The sequence below is a fragment of the Pinus tabuliformis genome, chromosome 3_2 (assembly GCF_031772625.1).
Source record: "Pinus tabuliformis cultivar Carrire ecotype Pingquan chromosome 3_2, CPIR1, whole genome shotgun sequence".
Taxonomy (NCBI): Eukaryota; Viridiplantae; Streptophyta; class Pinopsida; order Pinales; family Pinaceae; genus Pinus; species Pinus tabuliformis.
This window is the reverse complement of record NC_142302.1, coordinates 777,530,196-777,554,809: the sequence shown is the minus strand read 5'-3', so window position 1 is coordinate 777,554,809 and position 24,614 is coordinate 777,530,196. Positions and strand designations below refer to the sequence as shown.

At 38.0% G+C, this 24,614-nt stretch overlaps 2 protein-coding genes and 1 pseudogene across 2 annotated transcripts; 1 reads left to right on the top strand and 2 right to left on the bottom strand.

Annotated features, from left to right (window-relative positions):
* Positions 1–1,028: 1,028 nt before the first annotated feature.
* LOC149182932 (uncharacterized) lies at positions 1,029–4,701 on the bottom strand (annotated as a pseudogene).
* Positions 4,702–5,023: 322 nt separating this feature from the next.
* LOC149182931 (uncharacterized) lies at positions 5,024–5,611 on the bottom strand. Its single transcript, XM_089414730.1, has one exon. It carries the CDS (start codon positions 5,609–5,611, stop codon positions 5,024–5,026), a length of 588 nt encoding a protein of 195 aa, XP_089270856.1.
* Positions 5,612–14,583: 8,972 nt separating this feature from the next.
* LOC149182930 (uncharacterized) lies at positions 14,584–19,922 on the top strand. Its single transcript, XM_089417014.1, has 5 exons — positions 14,584–14,818; positions 15,097–17,457; positions 17,599–18,240; positions 18,351–18,996; positions 19,136–19,922. Exons 2-5 carry the CDS (start codon positions 15,473–15,475, stop codon positions 19,157–19,159), a joined length of 3,297 nt encoding a protein of 1,098 aa, XP_089273140.1. The 5' UTR covers positions 14,584–14,818; positions 15,097–15,472; the 3' UTR covers positions 19,160–19,922.
* The last annotated feature ends 4,692 nt before the right edge of the window (positions 19,923–24,614 follow it).

Here is a 24,614-nt window from a genome sequence, read left to right as displayed (position 1 = left end):
ATTAGCATCATTCACTTTAATCTACTTTATTCTACCAGTGTTCTCCTTAATGAAGCCATTGTGTAGGAGAAGAATAGTTAAATTTTAAAATTTAAAACACAATTTGATAGCCTTTGTCCTGAGTAGTGCATTTGAACTCCTAGCATACCTTCTTAATGATTACTAGAGGGACATTCTTTGAATTTGTCAACAAAGAAACTGATTAATTTATAATATGTATAACAAAGCAGTTTAATGTTCAACTTGTCTAATTTTACATTTGGCATTAGGTATATCTGAATAAATTGTAGTGCTTCTTTGGAGGATTATCATTTAAAGGCTCAAGAAGCTACGGGTTGCATACAAGAAAAAGTTGCCTCTCAAAACAACAAAATACAATCAAACCATTGAGAAACTCCAAGTACATTATTTTCTAACAAACTTTCCCTTTAATTTAAGATTTTCACTTGGATGACTATATGTTTGAGCTAGGTTCAACTTTACCTTTGTTATCAGTCAAAACTTTGTATTTTCTATAAAAGGTTGAGTTGTTTTTGTACAAAATGAAAATATAATTGAAAGGTCAGGTTGAATCTCAAAATGAAACTTTACTTCTCGAATGATAGGTTTCCAACAAGAAGCCCTTGAAAATAAACTGTTTAGACAAGAAAGTGCAGCACTTCAGGCTAAGAAACAGTCTTTGCAAAAAAAAAAGGTGAAGATATTTTTCTTTGTGTCAATTTCTAGGATTGGTTTTAGGAGCATGAAACCCAAACTAACTGACATGAATTTAGTGGAATAGGTAGAAGTCTTGGAAACTAAATGTGCAATCTAATTATCTCTATATCTCCAATTTCTAGATATCCACGTAAGGATCTATAGCCTAACTGAATATCACTAATTATTAATAGAAGCATATTAGATTCTCTGTAGGATGCAATGGGATTATTGTATTACTTATTCATAACAAGATCACTTCTTGAAGGGATGTTTTCATATCAATAAGTTATCTCTGTAGGTGGTTATATGAGCAATTAACAGATATATAACTAGTGAATTGCAAGTTTCCTTAGACCTAGAAAATCATAAATAGCTACTAGATCCTTAAGTGATAATATATGATTGGCAATGCTGGAAAGTCTTCTTCCCTAAACATCAGATCCAAGTTGTTTAATGGCTACAAACCCCTGAACCCTTCCTAATATACCAACTCTGCCAGCTGCCCATTGACTTCCTTTTTAATCTTAAAAATGTATTTCAGGACTGAATTTATTCTTATCTAAAGATGTTTGAGAGGTCTTTTGTTTTTCAAATCATTTTTTTTTCTAAGAGGGAATGCCCATGTCTTCTCTAGGGTTCCATTAGTGCCTTCTAATGTTTGACTGCTAATAATCATGGTTCTTTATTAGTGGAATCTTCAACTTTACTAGATAAAACATTTACTGATGATAGTCATCTGAGCTTGAAACATAGGTTTCTGGATAGACCTAAGACAATGACAATCATTAATAGGGTTAAACCCTTCAGATATCCATGGCTCCAACATTCTCCAAATTTATCTACATATCCTATCTTTTCTAGAGGATTTGCAGGTTTTCATGGAAATACATCCTCTGTGTTATCAGTGCTTCAGGATATTAGACGTGATCAAGAATATTCAAAATTGTTATCCCTTGAACCATGTGACATTAAAGATCCGGATGAAACTAGATCCTCTCCATTGACCCAATCATGATGAAGAACATCCAATGATTTGATTGAAATTGTACAAGATTTCTCTTCCACATATGAAGAAAAATATGTTTGCGTCAACTTCCAATGTCACTCCTTCAAAGCAATCATGCATGGCTACACATTCAACTCAAGTAGAAGGCATTATTTCTGACTTCTTGTCAACATAGTTGTGAGACCTTGGGTATTCCATCAAAGAAACCTAAGAAGAGATACTAAAGAGGTGATTGCTATAATTCCACCATCAAGTTTCACTTGTTTTGTAAGTGGAATTGTTATGCCCATAGAAAGAGTGGTCATCATCTATTGCTACCCTTGCTTTCCAATCAAGTACCAAATCAAGGATTTCTTTATCAATGTAATTTGTAATCTTTGTAACGTCTTAATCAACAAGGTCAAGTTCAGCAACAGTTTTGCAAGCAAAACTCATGGTTGTATCCTCTTCCACATCAAAAAAGAAATAGATATATATATGCAAATGCATCTTGCAAGATGTATTGAATATTGTAACATTAACATGGGTGAAAAAATAGGCTAGGGGCTAGTTGATAGAAGTAGAAAAGATAAATAGTCTTAAAATGCAATGTGCTAGTCGGGTTAGGATTTAAGATCTGCTGGCAGGTCCATGGTTTACTAGTGCAATATAGAATTCATCACCTTTTGTGCCCATAATTCATATTTTAAGAACATTGTGTTATGTTCTCCCTTCTTGCCTGTGATAGTGAAATTTATGTTGTGAGACATATTATCCCATCTAAAGCATGAGAGCACATGTACAACATTTTGGTGTTTCTAATTTTCATAGGGGGCAGAAATCCCATTCTTGTTATACACTTGCACAAAACATTAGATTTGGCGTGCTTTATGATGAACATTTTGAAAAGCTTCAATGTTAGGCTCTCTTAATAATGGGCCGAGTTCCACTACATCACCTTTGTAGAAATCTAATACGGAAAAGGAATATTCTAAGCCATGCTCATCAGTTTGGAGAAGTGGGTCCATTAAGAGCTCCATTACAAGAAGGCTTCTAGAAATAGTGGCCAAGCATTTCTGAATAAATTTTCTCACTTCAGGATCCTTCACTTTGTATAGAGCTGCTAGTTTTTACTCCTTAGTATCGATTCAAGAACTCCAATTTAATCGCAAAATTCTTGTATAAACAATAGCTAAACCAGGTAGTTTCTAAGCCAAAACTATAAATGATGAAAACTTCTCAATTTCTCATTTGATAGAAAACTGGGAAAAATTATTAATCAAAATATTATCATCTTATACATTATGCTCTAAAATGTTGGACATAGAAAAAGGTGACAATGAAGAAGCTCAATTCAGGGCTACAATGGAGTAACTGAAGAATGGATTAAACATGTTACATGATGGCATTGTAAGTCCTATGTTAAGGAAAATTACCTCACATTTAATTCAGCTATGAAAATGTCTCCAAAATCATCTTGAATTCGATCCAACTAGAAAGCTGAAGTTCCTGCTTGGCTGCAGATACCAGGAGGACCTGTCCTCAGCAAAGATACTGACACTTGCTCTCAACTAGCAGTTGAATAGTCACATGAGAAGAAACCGTGAAATTACAGTATTGTAATAGTGCATGAATGGAAACAGCTTATTTGGCGAGAGCCACAGCAAGAACAAAGACCCGCGAACAGTCTGCTCCGCTCACTTCAAGTTATGCACATAAAAGAGTGTAGTAGTGGCTGACTTTAGGCCGAAAGTAATCACAAAAAAACAGAAATCCAAGGGCTCATTTCCTCTTGAACATATTACAATTATCCGTCAATGGGTCCTGATAACTTGATAATTAGCATTTGTGTTATTGAGCTTGAAGCACTTCAGTTCCTTGGTCACCAATCCAAGAAGTAGAATATGACACCATCTCTGGTATTTGAACCCCCATTTATACACCTCCAGATCCAAACCATTTCAACAGAGAATATCATGTTTCCCATGTTTCACAAACACTGGCATTCATAAGTGCCTATATTCGAGCCTTGTGGGTTGCAGAACATGTCCAAAGAGAGATGCCAAAAAGCAAACACTTTGTGTAAAAGCATTGGAAATTCTCCATGAAGGTTTACACATTGGAAATTCTCCATGGAGGAGGCGATGAAGGAGCTCAAATTCAGATGCACTAAGACTAAAAGCTACATAACAGTGAAAGCCATAATGACAATGTCAAACCCCGAATTCGCTAAATCAATGTCCCTCTCAATGCTTTTTGAATCCAGAACAAAACCTATACTTTTTAATTCCTAGCGTGGTTGAAAACACCCACGACAGCCACTCAGCCACTCGAAACAAGTCTCTCATGAAGCTCCTTAATCTAAATTTTAAGTGGAAAAATCCCTTTCTAGAAGGCCTCAGCATATCTCAGCATTCATCCATCTCCCAATTAGAATTGATCAGCCAACATCCTGCACAACCCATTTAACCTTAAAATGCACATTGTCCAATTCATGGAGCAGAGCAGAGCAGAGGAGGACCCTATCAACTTCCTCTTATCAATCACTTCGTCTTAAAAAAAAATTGGTCTGCAAAGTGAGCATTGAAGCAAAACCCCACAGACAAAAATAGCAACAATGTTGCTTCCATATGGTAGCCAACGGGAAACCAGAATTCTCCTCGTTTACCCAAATCATAGAACTACAATTCCCTAGCCCGTCTCTCTGTTGCCCTCGTTTATTTAGCATCTATTTAGTTGTTCATATTTCTCCATTATGGCTTCAAATTTCAATGCATTCGCAACGAATGTTTTGGGACCTAATTAAATTGTTATGGTCGTTGCATTCCTTGGTAGCGCCACCCAACTCCTTAATCTAAACTTAACGTGTAAACATCCCGTTCTACTAACGTGTAAACATCCCTTTCTCTAACAAGGCAGAATTTACAGTCGTTGTGAATACTGTAATATGATTTAATCTTAAACATAAAAGGAGGTAATGATCTATCTATATGAATGATCACTGATATATCCCTCATGTCAGAAAGTTGCAAAAAGGGACTATAAAGAGGAATAAATGTGGCCCCCTGAGCTTGATAACAGGCCAAGGAAAAAAGATAGAACTGTGCTCCTACTCTAAATCTCGGCAGTTCTTCAACAAAGGATAAGCATATTGCATATTTAGCCACAAGATTCCTTTCTAGTTTACAATTGGCTTTTCATGTTGTAATGTCCAGACTCATTACTTGTCTTTTGTTATTTGAAGACGTGACTGTATGTATTTCTTTATTTTTTTAACATGTCATGCACCAGCATCTTAGACTATTATTCAATTCAGCCAATTAGTCATAATATAGATACTCATAATGAGATCATGCCTGCCAGTAAGTAGAAGCCATAAGGGTGTTGTTCATAGCCAAACATTTCTCTAAGTTCCTCACCATAAAATTTGTAGACAAGCATGCCCAGGAGTGAAACAACCACTTGAACAACAATGAAAATGGTTGTGTGATCTCTTATAACAAGACGCTGAAACTTCAACCTTGACCACCATTGATCAAGTGGTACATTTGCACACAAATAGAACATTTCCCTACATTCAGTACAGTGGGCAAAAGCAAATCCCTCCTTGGCCGCCCTCCAGTAGTCAAGACATGATCTGTGCACAAACTTTTGGGTGCCTCTGCAACAACATGGTGCAATCAAATATTCACCTCCAGTATCAAGGCAAATCCGGCATTGTGGTTGGTCTACATTTATTGATTCATTGTCTTCGTCACTACTTCTAGTAATTTTAAGACCCGTATGTACAAGGGCTATATCACCCAATAATAATTCGTCCTCACTTGTCGAGTTGTCCCTATTATCACTATAAGCAACAGTTTCCCAAGATAAAATGGGCTCAATATCCCTCACATCTTCATTTTCATTTTCATTTCCTCTAGTCATCATAAGAGGACATCCTAGAGGAGTATGATTATCTAAAGATATGCTTAACTTTGGAATGGTGATCTTTTAGAATCCATCAAAGATCAAATACATGAAGCATAGGGTAAATACTTCAGGAAATAAAGGACCTGAATCTCGTAGGCGTTGACCTTTTATGTGCAAATGCAGTTTTGGTTTGATAGAATTAAAATGATAAAGGGAAAGGAATGGACAAAACTGGTGTTGAAACCGACTCAGACAACCACAACCAGAGTAGTAATTCAATCTTCCATCCTATTACTAACAAAGCCACAAAATTGAAACCTGTTTCTAAAACAGAGATCACAATTGATGATAAATACTATGATATGAAATTTCAATTACAAATAAACCAGCAGATACTAAAAAAAAACCATTTCACCAATTATGGAAACGAGTTAGGCCACAATTTTTGTTTTGATTTTGAGTTAGTAAAGTTTAGGGCTTAGAACGTGTTAGGCGGCCATGCTCTTCCCATGTTACTAATAGTCTACAAGTTCATGATTTTGTGTTCACAGCTATCTCATGACCCATGGCACTCTCTAGAGGTGGGGAGGAGAGAAAATTATAAAGCTCACTAATTCGCCCCTAAATAGAAAGGCCAGGTTGGGGTTAGTCCAAGAATCAACAGTGATGTCGGGAGAGGATACATGCAAACACACAGTGGATTAGATAGCTATGGAATCTAACATATACCAGCAAATCGATCTTTGCAGCATTGGAGTTGAAAGTAACTGAATCGGGAAAAGGAACAGAAGGATACACGCCAGTGGATTCTCATTTGGGTTGGGTAAGTATATCGGGCCAGTTCTGTTAGGCTTCTCTGCGGTCACGCAGTGAACCAGTGTCAGCAGTAAACAACTTCCTATGAATGCCAAATTTAGCTTTCAAAAGAAATAATATCATAGTCTGCCCCTTTTACTTGGAATCCATTCAATTAGCAGATAAGCCAAGCCCTTGTAGCAGCGCAATCAACAAGCATCAGTAGGATCACAAAACAACAAGCATTGACAGCAACCTGGTACCACACATTTTGAGGGGAATAAAAACACATTGAAAAGAATGATAAAGAGAAAGCAATCTGGAAAGTATAAGCTTACAAGATGACTACTAGCACCAGGATATAAGGATTCAAGCACACACTCCAGCATATTCAAAATCGGTTCATGTACTGATACCATTACCATGCAAGTGTGTTCAACCGATTGTACTATACTTCTCTCGATTCATTTTATAATTGTATAGTAATATTTAGTTCATAGGAAAATTGTACCCAAAAAGAAGCAGAAACATATGCAGTGTACACCCTCAACAAGTTGTCTTCCCATTAAAAAAAACGTTATAAATGTTTATATTTATTGTTTTTCAGACATCACATTTCATAAAATAAGTCATAATTGTATTAAACACACTCATGGTATTAAACACATTTTACTAAATGCAAGAGTTCATTTGTTGTGCAAGACAGATTGACACCTCAACAAGTTTGATTTCTTGATTTCCATAAACATGTGTTGTCATATCCCTAGGTACTATGCCATTGGACTGTTGTTGAAACATTTTGACATTCTAATTTTCTGGATTTTCAACTATTTAGTAAGAAATTTGATTATGGAACAGCTATTTAGTGGGATTTGGGTCCAGATTTTGAACCAAAGCTCTGATACCATGTGTAAGAGACCTACCCTAGGGTTTGCTAATAGATCTAATTTCTTTTGAAATTAAATTAAATAAGAGGCGATAACTTACTTACTTACAAGACTTGTAAACAAATAAAATTTTATCATTTACATTCTAATCAGCATAACTTAAATTGAATATTTCATTCTAATAAAATTTACAAGAGTAATCTATGGAGGAATACCTGTACCGGCGGCTGATGGAGATGCCTTTGTCCTGCTGCTCCTGTTGAACGCTCCTCTTGACGGACCCAACTGGATTTACCTCCCAGCCAACTAGGAAATAATCCCTAGCCTAGGAAACCTCCACAGGTTCCCTAGCCCTCCGAGCCCAAGTCCAACCAGATGTAGTGTGTGTGTCCAAGATGAATGATCCAGACCAAGATAACAATATTTCCCTTCTCTCGACAACCCAAGAAACCTCCACAGGTTCCTAAGGTCTCCCAAAACACAAGAAGTCCTCAAATCACAACCAACCCCACAATCATAAGCAAGACCCCCCCCCAACCTCCCATTTTCTCCCTTACCCCTTCCCTTTTTATACACTCCCTCTCTTCTCCATCTCAACCACCTCTCATTAATGTCATTAACTTCTCATCTATCCATACAGTTGACTTTTTTTCTCCCAAGTAAAGCTGGAAGTACATTTGGAAATGTGACATGAATATCAAATTGGGAAATTAATGGGAGAGGACCATGTCTCCTCACAAGTAAATTTGAAAGTACATTTGGGAATGTGAGATGAATATTTATATTGATAATTAAATGGAGAGGACAATGTCTTCTCCCAAGTAAATGTGAGGGTACATTGGGGAATGTGAGATGTAATTACATGGAGAGGACCATGTCTTCTCCCTAGTAAATGTGAAGGTACATTGGGGAATGTGAAATGAATATATATATTGATAATGAGTTGGAGAGGACCATATCTTCTCCCAAGTAAATGTGAGGGTACATTAGGGAATGTGAGATGTAATTAAATGGAGAGGACCATGTCTTTTCCCTAGTAAATGTGAGGGTACATTGGGAAATGTGAGAATGCATATATTATTTGAAATAATGGAAGGAGACCATATCCTACCTCATATTCAATTTGAGAAGGTAAGTTGGGAATTTGAATAATGAAAATCATGAATTTTATATTAGACCAATATTTCTCAATATTTTCAGATAATGTAAACATTAACAAAATTTGCAGGATAAGATTTAAGTGGGGCATTACAATTGTCATTAGTTATAAATAGATCCTCATAACTCAAGCTAAGGGCTTGGAGTCTTGCCTTGACTTCTCTTGTAGTGCATAGGAGATAGATCATTCTTTGGAGAAGCAAGTTGTGGCTTTATGTTCCACTATTGGATCTAGTGTTTCATCTATGTAACAGTGTACTTGGGATCTTTCATTCATAATCAGAAGCTTTATGAGTCGACACTTCTTCATACATGTATTGTAGATATAATAGAACTATTCTTGTTATGTTTGTGGTATATGTTGGTTTAATTACATACTAAGTTTAATGAACTATTCCGTTGCTTTACTATGGTTATTGTTGAATAAGTGTTGTTATGCTTTCATGATTGTTGTTTATTATGTGGACTCATTTGCAGGTAATCAACAAGCCTTTTTGTTTGTTCACGGACCCCCCTTTAGGATAGTACTATTACTTTTCTAACTGAAGGTTTGTTTTCCTTTACCAGCCATGGAATTTCCCCTGTGCACCTTACATTGGGTGTCTCACAAAGTTTACATACTTGTTGCCCAAAGAGGTGTTGTGATCTCTTATGTGTGATTATAAGCAAGGCATATCTTTGAAACCTTTCCATTGGTGGTCGTACCATATAACCGGATGAGACTCCTACACCAAACAATGTGAGGTCTAATTGGGCCTTCACATTGGGGAGATCCCCTTACATGTTGGCGGCATCCAACACCATCACCACCTTCCTAACTCAAAATTTCTCCAACAACAAATCCACTTGCATTTGTCTCAACCTGATAAAAATTATTGAAGTCTGATGAGGCCAAAACATGTTGCTCTGTGACCTTTTGCTTCAGTAACTTAGTGTTTCTATCTGTTGCTACAATCTACTTGAATGGTTGATTGTTTTCTTTGATAATTTCTACAATAGGCACACAAAGTTTGTTAATCTTTTTAATGAATTTTCAATTGTATAGACATCCATAACCATGAAAACTTCTGACCTCAAACATATTTCATGGGGTAGGCCATTCAATGATTGCTCTGACCCTTTCAAGGTCAATCTTCAACCATCTTTAGAAATCACAAAGTATAACTATTCTCTTTTCATAAAGGTACATTTCTTCAAATTAATTAACAATTTTTCTTACTGCAAGATCTTCAAAACGAAACTAAGATGTCTCAAATGCTCTTCCTTGGTCTGGTTGTACATTAAAATGTCATCCAAATAAAAAACAACAAATTTACCTGCAAACTCCTTCAAGACTTCATTCATTAGTCTCATGAAATTGTTGGGTGCATTAGTAAGACCAAAATGCATCATTAACCACACATACAATGCATGGTTGTTTTCCACTGTTCCCCTTCTCTCATTCAAATTTGTTGGTAAACACTCTTCAGTTCAATCTTAGAAAAATATATAGCACCACTCAAACAATCAATCATGTCATCAACACATGGAAGAGGAAATCTACACTTGCTTGTGATTTTGTTGATGGCCCTCGAATCATTGCACATCCTCCATCCACAATCCTTCTTTGAGCTGAGGACTATTGGAACATTACATGGGCTTAAACTTTCTTTGATAAGACCTTTGTCTAACAACTCTTACACTTGTTTCCTTATCTATTCATTTTCATGAGGAGTCATTCTATAGGTTGCCTTGTTTGGAAGATTTGTTCCAATAATTAAATCTATATGATGGTTGATGCTTTGAATAGGCGGTAGTTTACTTGGTAATTCATCCACAATTATATCAACAAAATCATCTAATATACCCTTGACTTTCTTAGGAAAATAGTTTAAACTTGTGTTGGTAAGAATTACCTTGGGTTTACCAATCAAGGCAAAATGGACTTCCTTCTTTTTGACCTCTTACAAAAACTCCTTGCCACTCATCAACAACACATTATGCCCGACTTCTTCTTTGACTCCATCTTGTAAAGGCAACAATGTATGCTTGTGACCATCTTTCTCAAGTGTGTAAGTGTTCCTTCTACCATCATGGATAACTCTCATATTAAACTGCCATGGCATTCCCAACGAAATATGGCAAACAAGAATAGGCATTACATCACACAATATTTCATCCTTGTATCTTCCAATATGAAATTCTACCTTACATTGTTCATTGACTAAGATGATGACCTTTTTGTAACCATGAAACTTTTAAGGCGCAGGATGTGGTGTTATTTTTAAATATAGTTTCTCTACCATCTCTATAGAAACAAGATTATTTGTGCTACCAATATCAATCGCAACCTTACAACACTTAACTATTGACTTGCACATGGTCATAAACAAACTTCTCTATGGGTTGGATCTTTAGTTTACTTATTTGAGTGAATTAGAACTCGCTTCAGCAATAGGGATTCTCCTACTTCAACAACTTCTTTAGTTGCCACTATACCTGCATTCTCCTCTTTAGCTTCCACCACATGTACACTCCTCTATCCTGCTAGAGTATTCTTTGGCATTCCCATGATATATGGCCTAGTTTTCCACATTTGTATCATCTAGGTTGGTAGTCTCTACCTCTACCTCTGCCTTCAGAGAAAGATCTTCTTCTTCCAAAGTCACCTCCTCTTGGTGGCTTCTTACTTGGACTCCCACCTTCTTCTTTTGGAGACTAAAATCTTTCTTTGCTACTTGATTGTCCTTTGCCTCTAGCATGACCTCTTCCTCTACTCTCTTGAATCTGTTTTCTGGAACTATTTTCCTCGGCTTTCAAAGCAACTTGGTAAGCATCCCCAACCGTGTTTAGAGTCAAGGTATCAATCCCATCTTGAATCTCATACGTTAAGCCATTAAGATATTTGATAACGTTTTCAACACGCTCTTCAATGTGTCTAGCTCTAATATTTAATTTAGAAAACTCTTCAATATACTCTTTCACTATCATGGACCTTTGTCTAAGGTTTTGCAACCGCCTTACAAGATTTATCTCGCAATATTTGGGCAAAAACTTGCTTTTGATTTTTGCCAACATTACATTGCAGCGTCTAATCTTGGGCTTACCTTTCCTTTTCCTACTAGCTTGCACTTCATCCCACCATAGGGTTGGATGTCCTTTTAGCCTTGTGACAACAAAATTCACTTTCTTTTCTTCATCTACTTCGTCATAATCAAAATAGTTGTTCATGACATTTATCTAATACATTAACTCATCAACATTCAAATTACCTTCATATGCACGTACTTCCATCCTTAGCTTGGCGCACAATTTGGCTATCATCCTCTCTCCTCTACTGATTCTCCTCCCTCTTCTCCTTCTCTAGAAGATTCTTGCTCAAATTTATTGGCATCTTCGACATTAGATCCTCGCCTCTAAGCAATTTCCATTGCTTCCAATCTCTCTTGAATGCACCTCATCTCCTCTTCTAAGGTTGTATTTGCTATGGGTATTCTCATACCTGTAGGTTTCCTTCCACCTACTCCTTGAATTGCTCCTTTGTGCCTTTCTGACATATCCAAGAGCAACTGTGTTGTAATACCAAAACTTGATGTTGAATTGGTTTTTACTATTTCACCCTCGCCTTTCCTCGTCCATTGATCACTTTAGCAGCGTGCTTTGGTCGTTCGTTGTGCATAATATATGTTTAATGGCCCACTAAGTTTCAACGACTTGATCATAAGCGTGAATGGTCTACTTCCCAACAAAATCATGGGGCCTCCCAAGACTACCATGGGCCCTTGTTAATGCTTGGTCACCTTTGAGCGTTGTGATCACGGGGTCCACAAGGTCAACAACTTGTGGGGCCCCAAGACCTGTTGAGGTTTAATACTCATGGGGGTGGAGGAAACCACCTTGGAAACTGCCAAAATATGTGGATGAATATGATTTATCATGGCCCCCCCTCTCCTGTTCCTGCTTATCACTATGGCACCCCTCGTAGAAATCGCTTCAGTTTCTCAGAATCCTGTGCTAGGGGCGAAACCTCCTGCTGGGTTAATTTGCATCTTGGTTTTTAGGAAATGGAACGTTGCACTATCTTGAGAGTCAAGACCTAGGACTTGAGCAAGTGTTTGACAAAGATTTCGACTTCATGTTAACTAATATAGAGTTGACAATCACGACTCAACTCGAAACAAGAATTTGGCCTGCGAACCTTGAAAAACTAAATAATTTAAAATCACTCTCTCTGATAAAAAGCCCACCATCACTCAATAATTGTCTCCACAAAATATTAACATAATGCTACAACAATTAAACACAGTGGACAAAGAGTACAACTCAAACTGAAATTATGTTACACAAAACAAAAGCAACTACACACGGCTTAGTAATTCTACTACACTGAGCCAGAAAACTACACAGGATGCAGTGAATTTTCCTCTCTCTCTCTCTCTTCTACTCTACTGTCCTCCTTCATCCTCTCTAGCCTAGACAAAATATCACTAAGACATAATGGAGGTTGTAATAACAACCCTCTAATATTCCTACAATTGTCCCTATTCTAGAAGCTAATGCCACTCCACCTAATAGAATATTTACATCTATCCCATAAGGACACTTCAACATAACCTCCTAACTAATGCAAATTCTCCTAGGTTAAATATCATGAATTATAGAAAAATATAAAAAGGGAATTATTCACATGGGTGAAATATCTTTCTCTTGAGATGCTCCTGCATCAATGTGCTAATACAACTCCACAATATATAAATACTAGTTCTTCCTTCCTTGAGTGTTGTCGGGATTCATGAGCCACTCAGTAGCTGAGGCAAGAATATCTACGTCCATATACTCATCCATATCATCCATGGGATTTGAGGATGCATTGTTAATTTCTAGCTGTATATGGTCAGGGGTTTGAGCGTGATAATGTTGTAGTGCTGAGTGAGCTCACTGTCGGGCTCTAATATTTCCTTCTGATATGCTTGAAGAGTTGCAGAGATTCCTTGCTCTTTGATGGGGCATGGCTAGTAGGATTGAGATGAATATGGTGATAAAGGAAACAAAGGGAAGCCACGTAGGAGAGACAATACTGGTTGGCATAACAAGACAAGGGTGGAGGCCGATAGGTTGACGTTGGGTAGGAGTTGAGATAGGAGTGTCAAGATGATGTCGATAGAGAAGTAGAGTGGAGGCACGTCTTAGGAGCCCAAGTGTGAGGATTCATAGTGCAACAATTCAAAGAAATAGATAGAGCAGAGAGAGTATGAAACACATTGACCAGAAAATTGATACTAAGCAAACTAGACCAAGCTAGAGTCAATATGTAAAGGTGGAATACCTTTTGCCATGCTCGACTGAGGGTCTTTCGAGATGGACCCTATCAATTGAGTGCCTAGCCAAAACACAAACCTCGTTGCTCCAAGACCACCTCATTCTGATGACCATGCACATCCACCACCCTCCATGCTTGAATTGATAACACCACTGAGTGAATTTCAAAATTGCTATCGGATTGCAGAGCCGGAGGGTGCTTCAAAGTGAAGGGCACAAGGGAGGCTAGGTCAAGAGGACCTCGACCTGCCCCCATGGGGAAATGGAAATATAATAATGAAAAACAGAAATGCTAAACTTAGAGCAGTGAATTACCACCACCTTGGAACAAGAATGAGAAATTTTCTTCCCTGTCCTGGTGACTTCAAATTCCCTGTCAAATTGTGGAATGAATACATGATGAGGCGTCTGACTGGTTTCATGACAATCTTGAACACTAACCAAGTGAAAAGCAGGATGACCACTCCTCCTCTCTATGTGGAGCAGAATGACAACGGTGGGCTAATGAGACGTCTGACTGGTTTCAGGACAATCTTGAACACTAGCCAAGTGAAAAGCAGAATGACCACTCCTCTCTATGTGGAGCAGGATGACAACCGTGGACTGGTTTCCCCTCCTCAAAATCATGCAACATACGGTCCACCATATTGCCATCGCAATCGGAGAATAAATCTACATTAATAATAAAAACAAATAATAATTATATTTAATAACTGAAAGTCAGCCTTTTATCAATCACCCATGCATAATTATATTTAATTTTTTAAATATTAATAAATACATCCTTATTGAAAAATAAGGGCAAATAATAATTTCATCACTTTATAACGAAAAGTGATAAATCTTATCACTCTAATGGAACATAGATTTGTATCCTACTTCATATCAGATTTAGAATTTTCTATAATGGAAGACATAAATTTGCAGCGAGTAGGAGGGAGTGAGATTTAGGTATCCTAAATCTGGGCGAAAGACACTGGGGTTTTCCGAACAGAAAAATTCGCTACTTACAACAGATGCCAGAACATTCAAAGCGGGAAAGAGGCAGTGTCGTTCAGAAAGCAGAAGTAAATGCAAGTCTCTGGTATGCTTAGTTCATCTGTTTTCTATTCATATTTCCATATTCTCTCTAAGTTTGGTCAAGGTGTCAGCTAGCGCCATTTTCATGGAAACCTAAATGATTTATTTTTTCCATTTGGAGAACTTCATTTGAGTCTTGGACTGGACAGAGTACGCTTGCTTTATCGGTTGCCAGTTCACTTCCTACTGATACCAACATTGTTCTGTTAAATAAGAGTTTATCTCAATCCCATACTTTATCAAACTAGGTTTTATGTTGCTGAGCACATTTTCCATTTCCAGGCCGTTATCTCTGTTGAAAAATGGACCGACTAGAAAATTGAACTGAGGACCTGCCTGCTGCTCCACTGCTCTACCAATGTGCTGCGTTCCTATTTCAATATCAAGGCGTCGATTACTATCTCCTCCAGCCCTCATTGACATCTTCAGTCAACCTCAACACCTGGCCCAGACACCATGTTGAAAATTGAAAGGCCAGGAATCCAACCTAGTACTACTAAGCTAATGCTCGTTTCATGACGAGCACTCTGGATGGTTCGATATCAAGTTGTGTATTACTATTTCCAATAATCTCATGGGGTTTTTCTTTTGAAAAATCAGTTCTATTGAACATCTTCAGCCAGCTCATGCTCCAATTTGCCTATGAAACAGAATCGTAATGTGCGGTTTGGTGATCTTTTGTCGTGGAATTGGGAAAATTGTGCTGCCAAAGTCAATCCCTCCTTGCACATCTCTAATTTCATATGCAAACGAGAAATGGGTTTCATGGCATGTTCATTCTTTCACTCTACAAATGTCAGTAGTTATGCCTGCTATTTTTATTTGGAGTGCCAAACAGTCTGGGAAAGCTGGGAGCAAATCCCAGGTCAAATTCTCGGAACAACTGGAACATGAAGTTCGGCAAGTGCTGCAAAATTACCTCCACTATACAAGGTCTCTTTCTTTTGCAGATGCCGAGCATATAAGCCTCTATGCACCTTGTTTTTTACGAAAGTTAGTGTCCAGAGTCAACGCAAAAGATCGTATAAGCGAAGCCCTGGAAAGATATCTACTTTATAATCCGATCAATGAGTTTGAGCCGTTTTTTGAAAGTATAGGGGTAAAGACTTCTGAGATCCATATATTCTTGCCTCCTGGGAAAATATATCTCAATGAAGATGAGTCTCTACTGGCAAATATCTCAATTTTGAGGAACAGTGGGTTTCCAAGGCATGTGCTAGGGAAACTGTATACAGAACATCCGGAGTTATTCAGTCGTTCTGCCGCTAAATTGCAAAAGAAATTGCAGTTCTATGAGAAGCTTGGAGTTAGTAAAGTGTCTCTTATAAAAATCCTGACATGTTGCCCATCGCTCCTCAATGATGAAGTATATAAAAAATTTGTGACTGTTTCTAATGGGCTGGATGGTTTTCAAGTTGAGAAGAACAGGATTTGCCGTCTGTTGGAAAAAAATCCACTGAAATGTAGTAGTATTTTAGAAAAGCTAATGCTTTTGGCAGGTATCGGTTGCCCTTGGGACGAGATTAGCAAGCTATACCGTACAAAGCCTCAACTTTTTATGGACAGTTCAGAGAAAACACTGTATTCTATAGTGGATGTTCTGTCAAACCTGGGACTAAGAAAGGAAAATATAGGTAACATTATTTTACATTATCCTGAGATTCTTAGATGGGACCCAAGCAAATCCATGGCAGGCAATCTAGATTTTGCAAGCGTTGGTTTGGATCAAAAGGAGAAGACAAAGACAGATTTGTGTCATCCTCGCTATTTGCATGACAACTTGATCAAGTTGATTGAAGATATTAATTGCACTGGGCTTGAGAAGCAGGGAGTTGCTGTGTCTATCAGAGAACATCTAAAAAACACAATGCTCATGACTCCATTGTCTAAAGTTTCTTCAGAAACATTTCAGAATATCCCTTCTGTACTATCAGAACTTGTCTGTGAAAGAGATGATCTAGTTGCCCGTGGCTCTAGAAGAGAATATTTGAAAAGCACAATGCATAGGACTCGATTGTCTAAAGTTTCTTCAAAAGACATTCAGAATAACCTTTCTGGAGGATCAGAACTTGTCCGTAGAAGAGATGATCTAAATGCCAGTGGTGTGAAGCTCAGACATTCACCAGGCACCCGAGAAATAAATATCACTAAAATTTTACAAGAGCCAATTGAGAGACACAAGCTAAACCTTTTGTTGAAATTAGGCTTGATAGATTACCCTGAGTCGGCGTTCAAAGTTGCCAGAATGATTCGTTGTGGAGGCAATAAGCTGCAGGAGAGGTTAAGTTGTCTTTTGAGACTTGGGTTGCCCTTCAATGATGTTTGTCAAATGGTGAGGACAAGACCATATTTATTGCGTACAAGTTCAGATTTGATCCAAAAGAAATTCGATTTTCTTTGTAGTACGACATTTAACCCACTGCAGGTTCTTCCATCATTTCCAAAATATTTCACTTATGATCTCGAGGGTAGGATCAAACCAAGATACAAAATGTGTGCTTGGCTTAAGAAAAACAATTTTCTTAAGAACGAGTGTGGTGCCTTTGCCATATTTACGCCACCAGAGAGAAGATTTGTTCAAAAATATGTTAACTGCCACCCTGAAGGGAGCAAGTATTTCAGTCTTTGCAAGCTTGATAAAGTGTAAGTTATCATTGTATGATTTTTACGTGAACCTGCTCTTATCTCTCTATGTGATGCTATTTTCAAATATAGGGCAACATGTGCCATATCCCACTTGTGAAATTTGACTATGTAGTAACATATTATCTTATGTGATTGCAGACTGCCCAGGACTCCATTGTCTAAGGTTTCTTCAGAAAATTTCCAGAATCTCTTTTCTGGAGGCTCAGAACTCGTCCATAGAAGAGATGATCTAAATGTCCATGATGCTAAGCTCAAACATTCACCAGGCACCCAAATATATATCACTGAAAACTTACAAGAGCCAATTGAGAGGCACAAGCTAAACGTTTTGTTGAAATTAGGCTTGATAAATTACCCTCAGTTGATGTTCAAAGTTGCCAGAAGGATTCATTGTGCAGGTAATAAGCTGCAGGAGAGGCTAAGTTGTCTTTTGAGACTTGGGTTACCCTTCAATGATGTTTGTCAAATGGTGAGGACATGCCCAGGATTAATGAGTATGAATGCAGATTTGATCCAAAAGAAATTTGATTTTCTTTGTGGTACTACATTTAACCCACTGCAGGTTTTCCCATCATTTCCAAAATATTTCGAATGTGATCTCGAGGGTAGGATCAAGCCAAGATACAAAATGTATGCGTGGCTTAAGAAAAACGATCTTCTCAAGAAAGAAACTTCTGCCTATACCATATTTACGCTACCAGAGAGAAGATTTGTACAAAAATATGTTAACTGCCACCCTGAAGGGAGCAAGTATTTCAGTCTTTGCAAGCTTGATAAAGTGTAAGTTATCTATGTGATGCTATTTTCAAATACAGGGCAATATGTGTCATATCCCACCTGTGAAATTTGACTATGTAGTACTAGTAACATATTTGCTTTTGTGATTGCAGAATGCCCAGGACTCCACTGGCTAAGGTTTCTTCAGAAAATTTCCAAAATCTCCTTTCTGGAGGATCAGAACTTATCCACAGAAGAGATGTACGAAATGTCAGTGATACTAAGCTCAGACATTCATCAGGCCCCCAAGAAATAAATATCACTGAAAATTTACAAGAGCCAATTCGAAGACACAAGCTAAACATTTTGTTGAAATTAGGCGTGATAAATTACTCTGAGTCGACATTCAAAGTTGCCAGAATGATTCATTGTGGAGGCAATACGCTGCAGGAGAAGTTAAGTTGTCTTTTGAGACTTGGGTTACCCTTCAATGTTGTTTGTCAAATGGTGAGGAAATGGCCAAGATTAATGAGTAAAAGTGTAGATTTGATCCAAAAGAAGTTTGATTTTCTTTGTACTACTACATTTAACCCACTGCAGGTTCTTCCATCATTTCCAAGATATTTCACCTATGATCTCGAGGGTAGGATCAAACCAAGATACAAAATGTATGCATGGCTTAAGAAAAACAGTTTTGTTAAGCAAGAGATTGGTGCCTCTACCATATTTGGGCTACCAGAGAGAAGATTTATACAAAACTATGTTAACTGCCACCCTGAAGGGAGCAAGTATTTCAGTCTTTGCAAACCTCGGTTAAGTGTAAGTTATCATTATACTATTTTTACATGAACCTGCTTTTATTGCTGTGTGGTGCTATTTTCAAATCTGTGGAAATATATGCCATATTCCGCTTGTGAAATTTGATTATGTAATAACTTGTTATCTCGTGTGACTGCAGAATGCCCAGGATTCCATTGTCTAAGGTTTCTTCAGAAAATGAGTAGAATCTCATTTCTGGAGGATCAGAACTTGTCCGTAAAAGACATGATCTAAATGTCCGTGATGCTAAGCTCAAACATTCATCGGGCACCCAAGAAATAAATCTCACTGAAAATTTACAATAACCAATTCAGATGCACAAGCTAAAGCTTTTTTCGTTGAAAGTGGGCTTACTCAACTACCCTAAAAGGATGATCAAAGTTGCCAGAATTATTCGTTGTCGAAGCAATATGCTGCAGGAGCATGTCTTTTGAGACTTGGGTTCCCCGTTAATGTTGTTTGTCAGATCGTGAGGACAGCACCAAGAATACTGAATCGAAGTGCAGATTTGATCCAGAAGAATTTTGACTTTCTTTGTAGAACTATAGTTAACCCACTGCTGGCTCTTACATAATTTCCACACTATTTCACTTATCATCTTGGTGGTAGGATCAAACCAAGATAGAAAATGTATGTGTGGCTTAAGACAAATGATTTACTAAAGTATGTTTTTGCCTTAGCATTTTTGAAGTACCGGAGAGAAAATTTGTACAAAAATATGCTAACTGCCACCCTGAAGGGAGCAAGTATTTCAATCTTTGCAAAATTGTGCAAGTGTAAGTTATCATTGTATGATTCATAGACGAACCTGCTCTTATTACTGTGTGATGCTATTTTCAAATACGGGGCAATATATGCCATATTCCAATTGTGAAATTGGAGTTTGTAGTAACATGTTATCTAATGTGATTGCAGAATTCTCAGGACTCCATTACCTAACGTTCTTCATAAAAAGTTGAATAGCCCTTTTAGAGGATTGGAACTCGTCCGTAAAAGAAATAACGATCTAATTGTCCATGGCTCTAAGCACAAGCATGCCTCAGGTAACCAAGAAATAAATATGTTTGAAAGGTTACTAAACGTTTTGTCAACTAGGTTTGCAAAAATACCCTGAACACTTGATCAAAGTTACCAGAGAGATTGACAGAGATTACTGTGGAAGTGATAAACTGTTGGAGCAGTTGTGTTTTGAGACTTGGGTTGCCACTTAATGTTCTTTGTGAGATGGTGGGATCAAAACCAGGGATACTGAATTGATGAGTAGATTTGATTCAAACGAAATCTGATTTTCTTTGTAGTACGGCATCTAACCCACTTCGGGCCATTACGTCATTTCCACACTATTTGTGTTATCATCTCAAGGATAGGATCAAACCCAGATTCAAATGTAAGAATGGCTTCATACAAAAGACTTACTAAAGCAAGATCGTTTTTCGTCTAGCATATCTGGAGTCTATGTCACAAGGTTCGTCGAACTTTAACTTTGAGGTTTGAATTTTGGCGAACCTTAAAAAATATTTGAGGTTCGGCAAACCTCATCGAACCTCATAGCCATTGATTAAGTCCATAGATCAAAACTCATAACTTCATGTCACAACTCAAGCTTGTAATTTATCCTTGCAGTTTCCATGTCCGTGATAACATTTTTGATGTTTACTAATGTTGATTTCTTACTATTTTATCCTGTAATTCATTTTAAATTAATATGTGTGCATATATATAGATGAACCTAATGGCAACCTTCATCAAAAAATTCGAATTCAAACTGAACCTAATCATTGTTGAACTCGAATTCGAACCCGAACCATGTGACATTGTCTGGAGTATGAGAGGGATTTTTGTGCAGATATATGTTCACTGCCACTTTGAAGCGAGCAAGTTTCCGAGTCTCTACAAACTTGGCCAAGTATAATCTCATTATTGTACTATTCATAAGTTAACCTTGTGGTGTTATTTTCAAATATGGTGCAATATATGCCATCTACCACTTGTGAAGTTTGAGTATGTACTATGTAGTAACATGTCATCTTCTATGACTCCAAGAAAAGCGTATGGGATTGAAGTCGGGAGGCCAGAGCTTGTCAACATTTGAACTCACAGCAGATTCAATTTATTCGGCAGTAAATGGCAAATTGACTAATTCTTTAATCTTGATGAGGTTTTAAATCAAAATACATGGCCAGAATGGTGATTTGGCAAAAACATGAAACAAGATTTATGATAAGATCTCAAATAAAATAGATATTTGGTTGACAGAATCATTACTATAATTGTTGTCACCCACTGCTAAATGTGTTTTCAGTTGCCCGAAGTGCAAAACAGCAGTGAAGTTTGAAGCCATATTCCAAGCCACAGAAGCTCTCAAAGCTAAATCGGATCCTCTCCATTGGATAGTGTTCGGAATAAGCTTTCCAACGGTATGTGGAAGTCCAAAAATGGACTTCTAGATTAGAAGTTAGAGCAGATTGAAGTTGCCCTTTAAAAACTAGAAAACAAAGAGAAAATGACCAAGGGTAAGGTCCCGGCATATCAGAGGTCCCGGTTCATCGCAAATCACAATCGGAGTTTTCTGAAAGCAACTACAAGGGAGGGCAAAGAAAACCAGCGATCAATGATCACCTATTATCGGAGATCAGAGGTTTGGGAGCATATCGCAAATCGCAGATCGGGGGTTCCAGCGATCATGCATATCGATGATCGCAAATGACAGAGGTCCAAGGTATGGGAGCATATCGCAGATCGCAAATCGAAGGATCAGGCAACATGGCATATCGAAGGTTTCAACAACTTCGCATATCGGTGCATCGCGCATTTAGGCTTTGATATATTGCAGGTCCAGTAGCGGAGCAAAGTGAAATCAACGATCGAGGGTTTCAAAGTACATTGCAATCGACAGTGGGTGACCAAGCTGTATCGCATATCGATGATCGGTGTTTTCAAAAGTGTCAACTCTAAAATGTTGCGATATTGCAAGTTGCGATATGTTAGTGTTAAAGTGCCAGGAGGGTTGATTATGATTAAGAAAGAAATACAACGCAAATTCAAGTGCAGGCAAGTATTTCCCCCCTCCCTCTGGAAGGCCACATGGTGGAATACCATTGGTCCTGATAAATCCACGGTGGCACTGACATCAGCGTGATGTGGTAGTACGATGGACACGTGGCATGCAGATTCAATGTGTCAAGGGGTCATAAGGGGCCAAAACAGGGTGATGTGTCACCACTCACAAGGTGCCACGTGGCAGTGATGGCGTCACATCGACAATCGCAAATCGGAGGTTGAGGCTTATCAATACTTTGTAACGCAGTGCACACATGGGAAAGTGCGATAAAGGGGCTCTGATAGGGGGGATGGCCCGCGGTCACATAAAGAACTGAAGAACCAAGGGCTAAGCACAAAGGATGATCAACGATCGCAAGTTTCAGGAGAATGCACCAAGGACGATGATAGGAAATTGCCGATTTGCCGACCTTTGATAGTTGGCCAAGCACCAGGTCACAACCCTCGGTCATATGAGAAGAAAGACAGAAAGGGGGTAAACCATAAGGGGGCCTAAGGAGATCGGGGCTCGCTGTTCTGTAACGCCTTTTAGAGTAAAAGTCCCAATATAATGATGCCCCGATAGTATGGTACAGGGCTTTGAAGGCAGATGGGTCGACAATTGAGACATTGAATGAAGGCATGGCGCAACAGTAAATCAGTATGGGGACTCAGGAAAACTTAATGCCTCAGCGTGGAGCTCCACTCAATTGTAAATGTAAATGATTGCCCTGACAAACTCTGCTTCTACTCTGTAGCAGGCAACCACAGTTGATCGCTATCAGCGCCAGAGAGTGGTGAAGTCAGGCAATTAAGATGAAAGCGACGGGAACCAACCGAGTTGCAAGGAGAGGCACATTAGCACAGAGACGTGGCCTGATCAGGGGCCTTCACAGGAACCGCAGGACGATATTTTCCTCCATCATCATTCAGTTTCTTCTTTTCTATTTTTCTCTAATTTCTTTTATTCTGTAATTTCTACATTTCCAAGAACGGAAGCAAATTTGACGAAATTAGTTTGGGCAACAGAGCTATTGCAGGCTTAGACAGCTAGTCAATTTGACAGCTGGCTTTGGGCTGAGATATTTTGTAAATGTGGATTCAAAGCCCCCCTTCTCTGTGTAAATAAGGGGGAGAAACACTTAATACAGGTTCCGGAATTCTGCACCCAGGGTGGTCCAAATTCTTTGGTTCCATTTGGTTCTATGAAGCTTGTTCATGAGGGACTAGAGCGATATACAAGCTGAATGTAATGGACTAGGGATTGGGACTCGAGGATTAATGAAACTATTTTGTTGATTCCTATTAGAGCAACATGCAATATGTTTTCTCTTTTGTTTATCACTTCATGTATGTTTTTCTCCCTTTGAATAGTGTAATCAAACTGTTGGTGTCTCTCTGATTCATAGATTTATCTAGGTTGCTAAATAGCAAACAATACCTGTGTATAAGACAAATTTACTTATGTTAGTCTACAACCTACAGTACCTGTGTATAAACAGATTTACTTGTGTTATTTGATTAACCTGCAGTACTTGTATAAGCACAGATGTACCCATGCTGTTTGGTGATAAAGGTACCCATGAGGTATCTGGCATGAAACCTTAATAAATGCTCCACTGTTTCTACCATTTCACTTCTTCAATCTTCCATACCTCTGCCGGAACATTGTTGTTTAGGATTCTATTTTGTTTATAGCCCTATGCATCTATTTTCCTCCTTTCTCTCCTCCTCTTCACCTTTACTACAACTTCAATATTAAGCTGCTCATTGTGTGTCGGCCACCAGAACCAAACATTTATCTTTGAGGTTGACCGTTGGCCCGATTTACCCCCTAAACATTTGGATCCATGTATTGGCTTGAGTCTATTTTGCTGAAGGGCTATTGAACCAAGCCCCCCTTTATTCTCTTTTTCAAACTTCGTGACAATTGGAGTGCAATTAATCCCTCAGATAATCTCAAATGCACTCCTTAGGCACTGGAATACAATCAACCCAGTCGCTGTCTCTAGGAAGCTTTCTATATCTCTTGAAGCACTTGTGCTACAAGTGCGAGAAAAAGCGACAACAATAACAATAAAGCTTCATTTACAATACATTGCAGTCATCCCTATTGCAAATGAGCATTTTATTTTTAACTATAGCCTCTAATATGAATCAGTTCAGATTCCAACCTACCTTGAGTTTGTCCATGGTATGGTGCAGGAAGAAGATTAATCAGCAAAGTCAGCAATGTGTCCCAATGAGGACTATGCATGTTGAGGATTAATATATATGACTGGCTATACATCCTATCCATGTAGCAGGTTGTATTTTGTGGTGTAGTATAATATTGTTATAGCTAATATTAACATAGGCAATGAGGACTATGCATGTTGAGGATTAATATATTTGACTGGCTATACATCCTATCCATGTAGCAGGTTGTATTTTGTGGTGTAGTATAATATTGTTATAGCTAATATTAACATAGCCATATCATAAATGGTATTTCATTTTTCAAATTGTTACTTTGGCTTGAGGAGTTTTGCTTTGAAGAAATCTTGTGATGTGTGGATGTTTATAGTGTTTTACATTAT